This window comes from Cherax quadricarinatus, chromosome 38 (genome assembly GCF_038502225.1).
Source record: "Cherax quadricarinatus isolate ZL_2023a chromosome 38, ASM3850222v1, whole genome shotgun sequence".
Lineage (NCBI taxonomy): Eukaryota > Metazoa > Arthropoda > Malacostraca > Decapoda > Parastacidae > Cherax > Cherax quadricarinatus.
The window spans coordinates 12,690,526-12,703,676 of record NC_091329.1 but is presented as its reverse complement, the minus strand read 5'-3'; the positions used below and the strand labels follow the sequence as shown (position 1 = coordinate 12,703,676).

At 41.0% G+C, this 13,151-nt stretch overlaps 1 protein-coding gene across 1 annotated transcript in view; it reads right to left on the bottom strand.

The window, feature by feature from the left end:
* Nucleotides 1–13,151, bottom strand: part of LOC128692865 (uncharacterized) — a 194,851-nt gene that overhangs the window by 26,170 nt on the left and 155,530 nt on the right. The window contains exons 8-9 of the mRNA XM_070091949.1: nt 10,601–10,813; nt 6,277–6,384 (exon numbers count right to left, since the gene is read on the bottom strand). Of these exons, the coding sequence (XP_069948050.1) occupies nt 6,277–6,384; nt 10,601–10,813 (321 nt within the window). The remainder of the gene's footprint in view (nt 1–6,276; nt 6,385–10,600; nt 10,814–13,151) is intronic.

The window sequence follows — 13,151 nt, the reverse complement described above, 5'->3', positions numbered from 1 at the left end:
ATATGCAAACTGACTGACAGTAACCAGTCCTGTGACTAAAACACAGTTTTTTTTTTATCGTTCCCACCACTCAGGAGAGTGGCAGGAACGATTTATTCCCAAACTCTCCTGAGTAGGGGAATAAATCGTTAGATTTACCAAATTACAATATACAAAGATGTCAGTTTTTACACCAGTCCGACAAGACAGGCAGACACACACACACACACACACACACACACACACACACACACACACACACACACACACACACACACACACACACACACACACACACAGGAACAGAATAAAGGTATGCTAATAAATTTCAGTCCACGTTAGGAACAACAACAGCAATAAAAATATATTGTAAAGAATTCGTTTAGGTAACCTGTTAGTGATAGTCGTTCACAAAACAGCAACGCCACAAGAAGCACAGAAAAACATGGTGATATGTTTTGTCAGCTGACTCATGGTTACAATTACTCTATTAGTTGCGAATCTCAACTATTGTTTTATGTATATATATATATATTGAAACAACATCATATATTAAAGAATATTACGTCAATGGATTAATGAAACATCTCAAAAATATTCTTTGTCACTTATAACTATAGATAACGTTATATATTCAACCATATATGTACAAATTATAGTTAAAAATAAACCCAGAGGAAATCATCTGCGTTACAATGATTCAAGAGTTTTTGAAAGATACACTGATGTCTGTTCATCTTTCATCTCGAATTGCTTGGTATATTCCAAGTTTGTGAGACACTAATCTGCATCAAGAAGGTCTACAGTTGCTTTGACTTTCGTCTTTCTTCTTCTTCAGGATACGTGCAGTTTGGTTAGAGGTTCTTGCTCCTTCCGAATACTTCACGAGTTGTGACGTTCGTTGATTAGTTATATTACATATATATATATATATATATATATATATATATATATATATATATATATATATATATATATATATATATATATGACCCAACAAAGAAAACACATTCACTGTTAGTCACTCCATCACTGTCTTGCCTAAAGGTTGACGACATCACAGTTCAGATGAGACTGTGAACTGCATTATCCTCATCCTTCAAAGTGTGATATGCTTATAATATAATATCGTGTTTGCAATTATATTCGTTAATGATTTATTAAAAGATAATCACCTTATTAGAGATTTACACCCTTTCAGTTATTAATTTGTTATTTGATCATTTAATCCGATATAATCCCCATACATAGTGATCATGACCAAGTGTCATTAGGGAGAAAGTCATGGTTTTTAATTATGGTGTATGGTACTCAGTGTGTTCAAGTATGGTGCTTATGCGTAGCTTTGATAGTGAGCATTTATTGTGCTCATTAATGGTTTTAAATTATGATGTTGGTTTGTGTTCGTTTTGTATTATAATTAATTTATTGCGTTCTTTACAAGCGCTCGTTTATGGTGCTTAATTAATCAGCACCATAAGTAACTTACTTATGGTGTTGTGTTATGGTACTATGATATGGCGCTTTATTATGCTATATTATGGTGTTGTGTTATGATGCAATGCTGTGGTGTCATGTTATTATGTAGTGTTATAGTGCTGTATTATGGTGCTGCTGTGGCTATATATTATGGTGCTGTCTTATGATAGTATGTTATTACGGTATGTAATGACGGTATGGTTTGGTACTCTAGTTTGGTGCTATATAGTTGTGCTGTTTTGGAGCTATGTTATGGTGTTATGTTGTAGTGTTACGTTGTCCTACGTTATTGCCCTATGTTATAACGTTGTGTTATGATGCTGTGTTATGACGCTGTCTTATGGTGCTGTGTTTTGATGCTATGTTATAGTGCTAAATTAAGTTGCTATGTTATTTTACTATGTTATTTTAGTGTGTCATGGTATTATGTTACATTTCTTGGTGATTATTTAACAATGGTGCGTACTTAGATGGGTGAATATAAACCATACCACTGGAGGGGTTAGAACCCGCTATCAGAGAGTCTCAAAACTCCAGACCGTCCAGACGGTCTGGAGTTTTGACTCTCTGATCGCGGGTTCTATCTCCACCCGTGGTATGGTTTGTATGCAATCGTGTCATTACGATTTCGTGAGCCAAGTTATAGTAATACGTGGGTATGTAGTTATAGTGTTCAATGTTATGTTATAGAAATCATTGTGCATGGTTGTTTTGTTAGTGGGGTTTAAAGCTTATCGACTACAAAGATTAAGGTAAACTCTCGACACATACAATGTGAGACATACACTTGACAGTGTATATACTATATGTATTATGCTGGCTTATGGTGGTTTTCATTCGGGTTATTTTTATGGGATATTTATTGTTCAAAATTATGGTACAGGCAATGAATAGTGAAGTTAATTAACAGGTTCTCGCATACTAATTATTTTTTTTTATTAGACGACATAAAAATCATTTATTAATTATCAGAAATGCCACAAACTTTCCCCTTTTCGCTGTTCTTTGCTGAGCTACGGGAGGGAAGAGAGGAAGAGAGGAATGAAGAGTGGAATACAGAGGGAAAGAAAGAGGAAGTGGAATGTAATCATAAGGTTCTTACTCTTTTTCTGAGACATGAAAGTATAATATGAATTTCCATACGATAAAAGTAACAAAAAAATTTCACATTTTTCTTTGGTAATAATATTGTCTGAGACAGGTGTAGCCTCGCAGCTGCCTGCTACAAGGTGGTGTAGCCTCGCAGCTGTCTGCTACAAGGTGCTGTAGCCTCGTAGCTGTCTGCTACAAGATGGTGTAGCCTCGTAGCTGCCTGCTACAAGGTGCTGTAGCCTCGTAGCTGTCTGCTACAAGATGGTGTAGCCTCGTAGCTGTCTGCTACAAGGTGCTGTAGCCTCGTAGCTGCCTGCTACAAGGTGCTGTAGCCTCGTAGCTGTCTGCTACAAGGTGCTGTAGCCTCGTAGCTGCCTGCTACAAGGTGCTGTAGCCTCGTAGCTGCCTGCTACAAGGTGCTGTAGCCTCGTAGCTGTCTGCTACAAGGTGCTGTAGCCTCGTAGCTGCCTGCTACAAGGTGCTGTAGCCTCGTAGCTGCCTGCTACAAGGTGCTGTAGCCTCGTAGCTGTCTGCTACAAGGTGCTGTAGCCTCGTAGCTGCCTGCTACAAGGTGCTGTAGCCTCGTAGCTGTCTGCTACAAGGTGCTGTAGCCTCGTAGCTGTCTGCTACAAGGTGCTGTAGCCTCGTAGCTGTCTGCTACAAGGTGGTGTAGCCTCGTAGCTGTCTGCTACAAGGTGCTGTAGCCTCGTAGCTGCCTGCTACAAGGTGCTGTAGCCTCGTAGCTGCCTGCTACAAGACGCTGTAGCCTCGCAGCTGCCTGCTACAAGGCGCTGTAGCCTGGCAGCTGCCTGCTACAAGACGCTGTAGCCTCGCAGCTGCCTGCTACAAGGCGCTGTAGCCTGGCAGCTGCCTGCTACAAGACGCTGTAGCCTCGTAGCTGAATGCTACAAGACGCTGTAGCCTCGTAGCTGCCTGCTACAAGACGCTGTAGCCTCAGAACACGATGTGCAGCAATAATTCTTCTCTTTACACTAACTTTCTTCGCTTTCTCATTTCACATATCTTTCCATTCGCAGATTTTAGCAGCTTACGAACAATATATAGAGGTAATGGTAAGTCATAGATCCTTCTCTCCTTGATAATTGTCTCACCTTCATACTTTTCTTTATTCGAGTAGACCGGTGGACCCCAAGACTAGTGAAATGCTCCATCAGTCGACCACTGGACCCATATACCAATGGTTCACCAGACCAGTGTGCCATTAGCATATTATGTCAGAGAATCTCTAGACCACTGGAATAATGTGTCAGTGGAGCAGTGGTTCAGAGAAATATAATATATGTGTATGTATATATATATATATATATATGTGTGTGTGTGTGTGTGTGTGTGTGTGTGTGTGTGTGTGTGTGTGTGTGTGTGTGTGTGTAAGGTTCTCTGAATCACTGATCCATTGACACATTATTCCAGTGGTCTAGAGATTCTCTGACATAATATGCTGGTATTTTGTTACATATTTCACTCAAGTTTTCACACATTTTTTTCAATAATCATATATACTTGTATAATGTAAAATACGCACAAATATATGCAACTGAAGCATAATACGTTGAATATACCTTGAAACAGACAAGTATTTACAGCTTCTGCAACACTGTATTGCAGTCGAAGGTTTCCCAGTTTTCTGTCTGGTAGGAACTCACTCGCGAATCATGCTCATAAAGGACATTTTTTTCTTTCAGGTGTCCAGGGAGAAAGTGGATCTTTCGTTAGAAAAAGGCTTACGAGCAAGTTTTATTTAGGGAGCTTCGGGAGCAGCAGGTATCATATTGGAGTAAGTTCATCATTTCTAAGTGTCACAGGGCAGCATTATCATCAATAATGCGTGTCACACTGGAGCAAGAACCATCAGTAATGCGCATTATACAAGAGAATGCTTATTTGTCTGTTGTATGTAAGCTCCACGGGCAACTAGTTCAATAACACTGAATATCACACGAATATATGGTTCACCAGGGCTGAGTGGCACAGTGGAGCAGATTCATCTGTGCTGGATGTCACGTAATAGATTCACAAGTGCTGAGTGCCATATAGCAGCCTCACTGGCAGGGTTCACCACTGATGAGTGTTACATTGGAGTAGGGTTTACCACCACCGAGTGTCATATAGCAGGTTCACCACTGCTGAGGCTCACATAACAGGTTCACCACCGCTGAGGGTCACATAGCAGGTTCACCACTGCTGAGGGTCACATAGCAGGTTCGCCACAAGCAAATGACTTAAGCAATATGTGCTCGGGAAAAGTCTTTCTCTTTAGCCTTTAACTGACGTTGCTGCAATTGATGCTGCTGTATTGTTGTTTCTGTTGCTATTTCCGGTGCTGCTGTCACCGTTGATGTCACTATTGCTGTTGCTGCTGCTACCCTCTCAGTCATTAACAGGAGACTAGAGAGATTGAAGCAACGCAAATTATGCAAATGCAACCAGACATCATATGCAGCCATTGAAGAACAAGGAACAAGGGGACCAGCAGACGTAGTAGATGATTAGTGGATGTAGAAAAGCAGACAGGGGAGCAGATCCAGCAGGTGGAGCAAGCAGGGCAGGAGGCAGGACAGGTGGTTGAGGGCCCGGGGCTCAACACCAGATGTGCTCGCTGCATCTGCAAATGTCAACAACAGGTGTGAGTTCGGTCTCCTGTGTGCTAGAGATATCTCTGTCTCCCCCAGTCTGGTAAGAACGTGGATTATGATCCCAGTTTATCTCTCTTCTCTCTCCCTCCCTCCCTACTCTCTCTCTATCTCTCTCTCTGTCTTCCATCTTCATAAAAAGATGGCAGCTTCCTCAGTCCACTCACACAAGAAGTAAGCTGGTTCAGGGTGAGGAAGACAGGCCAGCTGGTTCAGGGTGATGAACACAGGCCAGCTGGTTCAAGGTAAAGAAGACAAGCATGTTAGTGCAAGAAGAGGACATGAAGAGCCAGCTGGTTCAAAGATAAGAAGAAAAACCAGCTGGTCAAGGGAAAGGAAGATACTAGGTGAGAACAGCGAACTGACACAAGAATGAGAAATATGATTCTGCCTCCTGCTGTCTCACTCGTTTCTTTTAACCTTCACTCTGAGTATTCCACACTCACCTGGGCACTGTGCAGGTGTGGCTTTCATGGGTGGGCCACTGAACGTATGGGTGTTGCAGTGAAGGTATGGGTGTGAAAATGAAGATATGGGTGTGCCACTGAAGAAATGGGTGTGGCATTAAAGGAATAGGTGTGGCCCTGAAGTTATGAGTGTAGCACGGAAGGTATGGGTGTGGCTCATCAGGGTGGAACTCACAAAGCAAAAGTGGGCGGGGGTTTGGGGTGAGACTCACCAGGGGAGAGCGAGCGAGGGTGTGGGTGGGTCCCACCACGGGAGAGTGGGCGGGGGTGTGGGGTAAGACTCACCAGGGAGAGTGATCGAGGGTGTGGATGGGTCTCACCAGGGGAAAGTAGGCGGGGGTGTAAGTGGGACTCACCAAGGCGGGGGGTTTGTGGTGGGGCTCACCAGAGAAAAGTAGGCGGGGGGGGGGTTTGGTGGGGCTCACCAGAGAAAAGTAGGCGGGGGGGGGTTTGGTGGGGCTCACTAGGGAAGAGTGGGCGGGGGTGTGGATGGGACTCACCAGGGAAGAGTGGGCGGGGGTTGCGGTGGGACTCACCAGGGTAGACTGGGCGGGAGGTTGTGGGGGGACTCACCAGGGAGGAGTGGGCGGGGTGTGGGTGGGACTCACCAGGGTAGAGTGGGCGGGGGCGGGGGTCGCTGGGAGGCGCAGCGTCCTGGACGTAGCGGTGGGGGGCGGCCTCGGTGGGGGAAGCAGCTCCTGGGGGGGCACTCGTATCTGAAGGTATCCAGGGGAGGGGATACAATTATATTCCTCATAGGAGGAGCGTGGTGAGGGGTGGTCAGTTACTTTCCTCCCAGCAACGAGGTGTGATATTTTATTACTAGGAACGGGAGGTATGAAGTGAAAAGGACATTTATTTTCTTCATGTTTATATGGTCTCCTTTGTAATGTATTTTCACAAGAGTCACTTTATTATTTTCGTGTTGGGGAATTTCTCTGTCGCCTGCGTATAACAGGGATAATTCTCATCCGGTGTTTATCAAGGTAACTTTATTATGTGTGTGTGGAAACCATTTATTGCGAGAGTGTGGGAATACTTTATTGTTTCTGTGTGAATGGAATGCCTTCGTGTGGAGTGAGAGGCTATTTACAGCTTGAGTATCTCGTAACTAAGGTATATTCTTCTGTGTGCACTTAAGGAAGAACCAGTTAGTATATTAGTAGCTTATATTAGTAGACAAAGATATTAATCTGGTATATCCAGGTATACAGAGACATTATACTATTATACTAGCAGAAAAGGAGCTTCAATTAGTATACACTGGTATACACAAACATTTTACTCACAGATAGATTAAACTGGCATATCCCTGTATATAGGAAGCTTAAACTATGAGACAAAGAAAATAAACTAGCATATAGGGTGCCAACAGTAGCAGACAAAGTTATTTAACTGAAATATATTAGTATTGCGGTAGCTTAAATTAGCAAGCACTCGAATTAAACTTGTATATCTGTGTATATCAGGAATTTAAACTAACAGATGAAAAAAATAATATGTTAATATGCAGGAAGCTCATACCAGCAGACAAGGAGTTTATCCAATGTCCCTCTCTGCCCCTATGAACCAGGCAAACTTTGATGAGATCGTCCGTTTTCGTTATTTTTTTGCTTTCATTAATTCTAGAGTACAAATTCCTACTTTTTTCCCCCCCTACACATGTCTTTTCACAGTGATCACTCTGGATTGTGAAGACACCGGTAGTAGGCATAAGTTACTGTGTCGATTGCCGCCTGCTGGTGAGATCTGCTTGATGTTGATGCTGAAATTGCGAAGTGGATGTTGCTTGCAAGCAGGGCACGTATGGTCTTACTGGCCACTCGGGAGGGCTTAATATATCCTTGGCGATGAGTTCCCTTGGTGTTGAATTAGGATGATTTTGTCTATGAAGACAAAATAGGGTACCTTTTTAGCGACATTAACATGCATCAGCCCATCACGGATATATAGCTTAATAATCACACAAAAGATATCCTTCAGAAATCCCGACGTATCTTGAAAACGTCAGAACACGGCAAGAAATTAACGCGTCTTCTACCAGGACAATACTGATCTGTTAAAATAAACGAACTATCCAAAACTCACAAACCCAACTCGCCTCCCTGAGTCATTGCTTTAGGCACTGGAGGTATCCGACATAGTCTAGAATCCACGGCAAACACCTGTCCTCACTGCTTGGAGGACAGGTGTTTGGGAACATCCTGTCATGCATTTACGACAACATCAAACGTAAATTCTTAGCCTCGTTTGATGTTACCTCCTTCTTCCCCAGTGATGGTGATATTAGCATACATAAACAGTGGATTAACAGTGACACCAATCTCCCTTTCCAACACCAGATTTTCATTTAATTCGCTGACCTCTGCATCAGTTTTAACTGTTTTAAATATGAGAACAGTTGGGTTAGCAACGGAGAAGCCACTTAGCGCCGTGCACACGAGCATCTATACGAAACATATGGAGACAGAAGTGTTCCAGACCATCATCTCTAGTACCTAAATATTTCTACGGTACTTGGACGACATTCGGGTAATAATTCTCGGTTTTTAGTTGGAGGTTTTCAACATTTGTATTTTTTTTTCTTTGAGGAGAAATACACCTACATACTCCAAACATCCCACAAACTTCAATTCCCAGCTTTCTTCATGTAAGACTGTAGAGACCCAAGGTCATTCATAATTCAACACTAAGGAAGCACACCAAAAATATTTAGTACTCCCGAGCAATAGTGTAGATAACAACACAACACGTGCCGTGGCTGTAAGCAACATCTAGGTTGCAACTGCAGCATCTTCATCTAGGAGATATCTCACTAGCAGGCGGCCCTCGACACAACATCTTTCATCTACTGCTCGTGCCGTCACAATCCCATATGGTCACTTTGAAAAGAAATATGACGGAAAAACAGACAGGAATTTGAGCACTCGAAAAATACTTTCATAAGGGACGATCTCAACAACAGCTGCGTGCTTTCACAGGGACAGAAAGGACCATTTGATTAACTTTACTAAAAAAATGCATAATCTTCACAGAATCTAATCACGACAGACGCTGTTGTATACAAGTTTGCTTTACTGCACTAACGAATTCAGTCACACAAAGAGCAGGAAATTTCAGGATTGGTGAGACCCTGTGAGACCCTGTGAGACCCTGTGAGACCCTGTGAGACCCTGTGAGACCCTGTGACACCTTGTGAGACCCTGTGACACCCTGTGACACCCTGTGACACCTTGGCACATATGATTATCCAACAAGCGTCGCCCGGCGCATCACCAGATGCTGCAGCTAGATCACATGCCAGCAAATTTTACTTCTCAGACGTCTTCTCTGTTTTTATTACATTTATGTATATTTGGAGAGATCGATCTCAAGGTCAATACATTTCCAATAAACATGTTTTTATGATCTCATTTTTTTTCTTTCTCCTGTTTTCAGCGATCTGTAGTTACCTAACTGAATCTAGCTAATTACTCGGGTAACTGTACTTACCTAAGTGTTCTCACCTAACTTTACTCATGTAACTGTATTCGCCTGACTGTAGTCACCTAATTGTACTTACCTCAGTGCACTCACGTAACTGCACTCACCCCACTGTACTCATCTAACTATACTCACAAATGTATTCACCTAAACATTCTAATGTAAATGTACTCATCTAACTATAGTCATCTAACAATTCTTACTTCAATGTACTCTACTATACTCCTTTAACTGTACTCGACTGTACTCACATGACGTACTAACTGTACTCAACTGTACTCACATAACTTGCCATCACTTACACTCGTTTTGTCTCACTTGTTATTTATGAATAAAAAACAGAATAATGTAAATATTTTTAAATAAATATTAAAAGTTCATTAAAATCTATTGATTCAGGCAAAAACGAACTTTTTAATAAATTAATATTGAGCTTTTTTTTTTTTTTGCAAAAGAATGTTTACAAATGAACTTTTTCTAAATACCAAAAAAGTTTATTCACTTTGTGTAAAAGATGGGAAAAAATGCTGTTTTAGAGAAAAAAAAAGATTAGTTTATTTTGTGTGTAACAGATGGCGCACAAGTGAACGTTTTGGGAAAAATATATTTAACCAAATTTCTGTGTAATATATAATATTCGTTTATGAGGACCTAAATGAGAATAGGAACAGTGAGTTCGTTAGGTTTAAACCCTATCTACTGCACGGTGGCCATGAAAGCTGAGGTCAATCAGGCAAAAACATCAAAGATGACTATATCTCCTTACACATGGAAAAATATATATTGTAATTATTATTATTGTAGTCATGGGGAGGCAATCGTGTTTGATGTGAGGAAAACAGCACCAAATCCTTGGATCAAGAGCTCTTCAACAGCATTAATGCATCTACTTTCAAAGATCCTCAATGATTTAAAAAAAATCGTCCCCAAAATTTTAGTGTTTGTAAGATTTTTTTTAGCAAACTGAAGAATAAATTGTATTACTATTCTTTTTAATAAAAATAATGTTCCCTTGTACTAGTAAGGCAGAAAATAGTCTTCTCAAATCCAGAATACAATGTCCCCTCACGGAGATTAAATTTTGCTTCTGCCATGAAAATCCATTGTCTCAAAGTTTACATTATGTATCAGCCGAGGCAAGACTCTGAACAATTCTGTCTCAGTCCTGACTGTCTTCTTTCTCGCTGGCTCTCTTTCCTACCTCTTTATGTCTATATGTCCTCCTTTCCGGTTATTTCTATATGTCACGTCCATTTAATAAATTTTACAGTCGTGGCTTTCTACTTTCTCGCTGTCTGTATTTCCTACCTCTGTATGTCTTAATATCTGTCTCTCCGTTCGTTTCTGGTAGTCATTTCAATTTATTAAATTTGTATCTCTGACTTAGCAATAATGTTCCTTCGCGTCTGTTTATTTGTGTCTCGTTCTCGTTCTCGTTGTGTCACTTACGCTGCCAGGAGGAGGATGAAGAGGAAGTGGATGAGGAAGCTGTATCAGGCACCAGGTAGATTTTCTCCAGTACCTTGCCGTCTACTCGACCCTTAACGTTGTACATATCTCCTTCTGTCTCAGGAGTAGCTTCGGTAGTAGTAGTAGTGGTGGTAGAGAGGGTGGTAGTAGTGGTGGTTGTTGTCGTGGTTGTAGTTGTGGTAGTGGAGAGCTCTGAAAATAAATAAAGGAGGTTATACCTATAAGTATTCATGGAGTTACTATAGCACATGGCAAATCCACAATAAAGTTAATTTCTTAAAATCCATAAAAAATAGAAAAAAGCAAGTTTTTTTTACTTTCATATATAACAATGACGAATCCTTGCCACATATACTGACTAAATTTGAAATTCAAAATCTCAATATTACTATTTTTATGGAGTATTCAAAAAAGCGTACTCGTCTGCCACACGTTTGGGGGGGGGGGAGGGGCTATAGAAGTCAACCCCAAAAAAATGTTGAGAGAAAATATGAAATAATGCAACATTTCTATCATCTAATTATGACCAAAAAATTGTTTCTCAGAATGTATCCGCCTTTAACAGAATGTACAACGTCCGTGTCGGCCGCTGTACCTAAACCAGGAACCTGACAGCTAACTTCACTTATTATTATATTAATTATCTAGAAAAACGACAGATAGATGAATAAGCCACAAGTGCAGCATTTGAGTATCTTTATTGTGGAAACGTTTTACAGACAAGTGACTTTATTAAACCGATACAGAGAAAAAAAGTGAAGATGTGACGAGGGAATATGAATTAAAAGGGGAGTAGCAAGTATTATAACCTTAGCACATTTTAAAATATTATGTGAATGTATAACATATAAACAGACACAAACACACACACACACACACACACACACACACACACACACACCTCCAACCTCAACTAGGTGCGTACACGCACATACACACACACTCCTGTTTGGGGTTGGGGGGCTTACAAATAATTACTCCCACGACAAGGTAATTATCGTACCAAGTCAAGCCAGGTTGCCAACTCGTAAATAGTGCGGACAATTTCCCGTGTCTGTCGGCGTCGTAAAGTTGAGTGTCAGGACCTGTGTCTCTCAGGTGCTAAATTCCTTTACACAGTTCCGGTTTCTCTCTGTCGGTCTGTTTGTCTCTCTGTCTCTTACATTGTATCTTCTATGATCTTGGTGTCTGTTCCATGTTTCTGTGTTTGTTTACTTGCTTTTGTATATTTGTGAGCCTTCGTGTCTTTGTGCCTGTCTGTCTTTCTGTCAGTGTGTCTGACTGTGTTCTTATCTGTTAGCTGTGTCTACCTTTCTGCGTAACTACCTGTTTGTTTGTGTGTGTGTGTGTGTGTGTACCCTCCTCACTTTTCACTTTACCTATGAACTCAAACATGGCGTTGCCTCCACTTTAACCATCCCTTCCTGCTAGTATCACTGAAAACGAAGAGAACGGTTCATTCAGAATTTAAATTATACCCTAATTCTTCTAGTCTCGGATTATTTGTTTTTATCATCTCTTTCCTTGTTTCTGAGTATTGCGCTGCTGTGATCATCTCTCCTCTGGTTCTCCGGTAATTTCTTGATTAAAAAATATTTTTTGTCATATCCTTAAATTCCACTCTTCGTAATTCTAAGCCCAATCTTGTAGCAAACGTAGTATCTTTCTCTATTTTTTCATTCTTTTTTTTGTATGCTTTATTCAAATCACTAAAGTATACATGAAAAGGAGGAGAATATGTATATTCTACTGTCTTGATAATGCCCATTGTATTGGAGAAAGGTCGTTGTTAGCTCTTCTCTCTATGTGCGAGTTATTTGTGTATTGTGTAAGGAAACAGTGTCGTTAATAAATGCATTTGCATTCCAGTTCCAGGAGGGTTCCATGCTGGCGTCTTCCTGGAACGTAGTACCATTGCTCCAATACAGTCCTTAGCGTATGCAGTGCTCAGAGATCTGAATATCTCGTTATTCAGAGTCCTGAAGTTTTTCTATATATTTGCCAGCAATGTTCCACTGATGTTACTATTGTTTATGTCATGATCAAAGATGAGTAACAGGAAGACATGTATGCACTGATCATGACATTTATTATGGAAACGTATCGCTACAAGGTACTTCTTCAGGCTTCATAGGACTGAAGGAGCCACTTGTGGCAAAATGTTGCCTTAATAAATGGCTTGATTGGCCTCTCACTTCTCACCTCTTTCCCACCAACACATCATCCACATTCATCTTCCAAAACCTTTCCTCTCACCCACCACGCATCCCCACTCACCCACCCCTCGCCCACCCTGACCCCACTCTTTTAGCCCAGCATATACATCCATCTCCACCAACACTCCATCAACCTTACATCCACCTTATGGGCATTTCCAACCATGTTCTCGGTAATAACACAAGAGGGAGATTTAAAACACGACAAGTTTTAATGCAGCAGCTATTTGACGTAATGTTGTACGTCAGTTTTTTTTTAACTTTTAAAATTGCCTTCCTATTACTGATTATAATTTATATTATGTTTTCTTAGG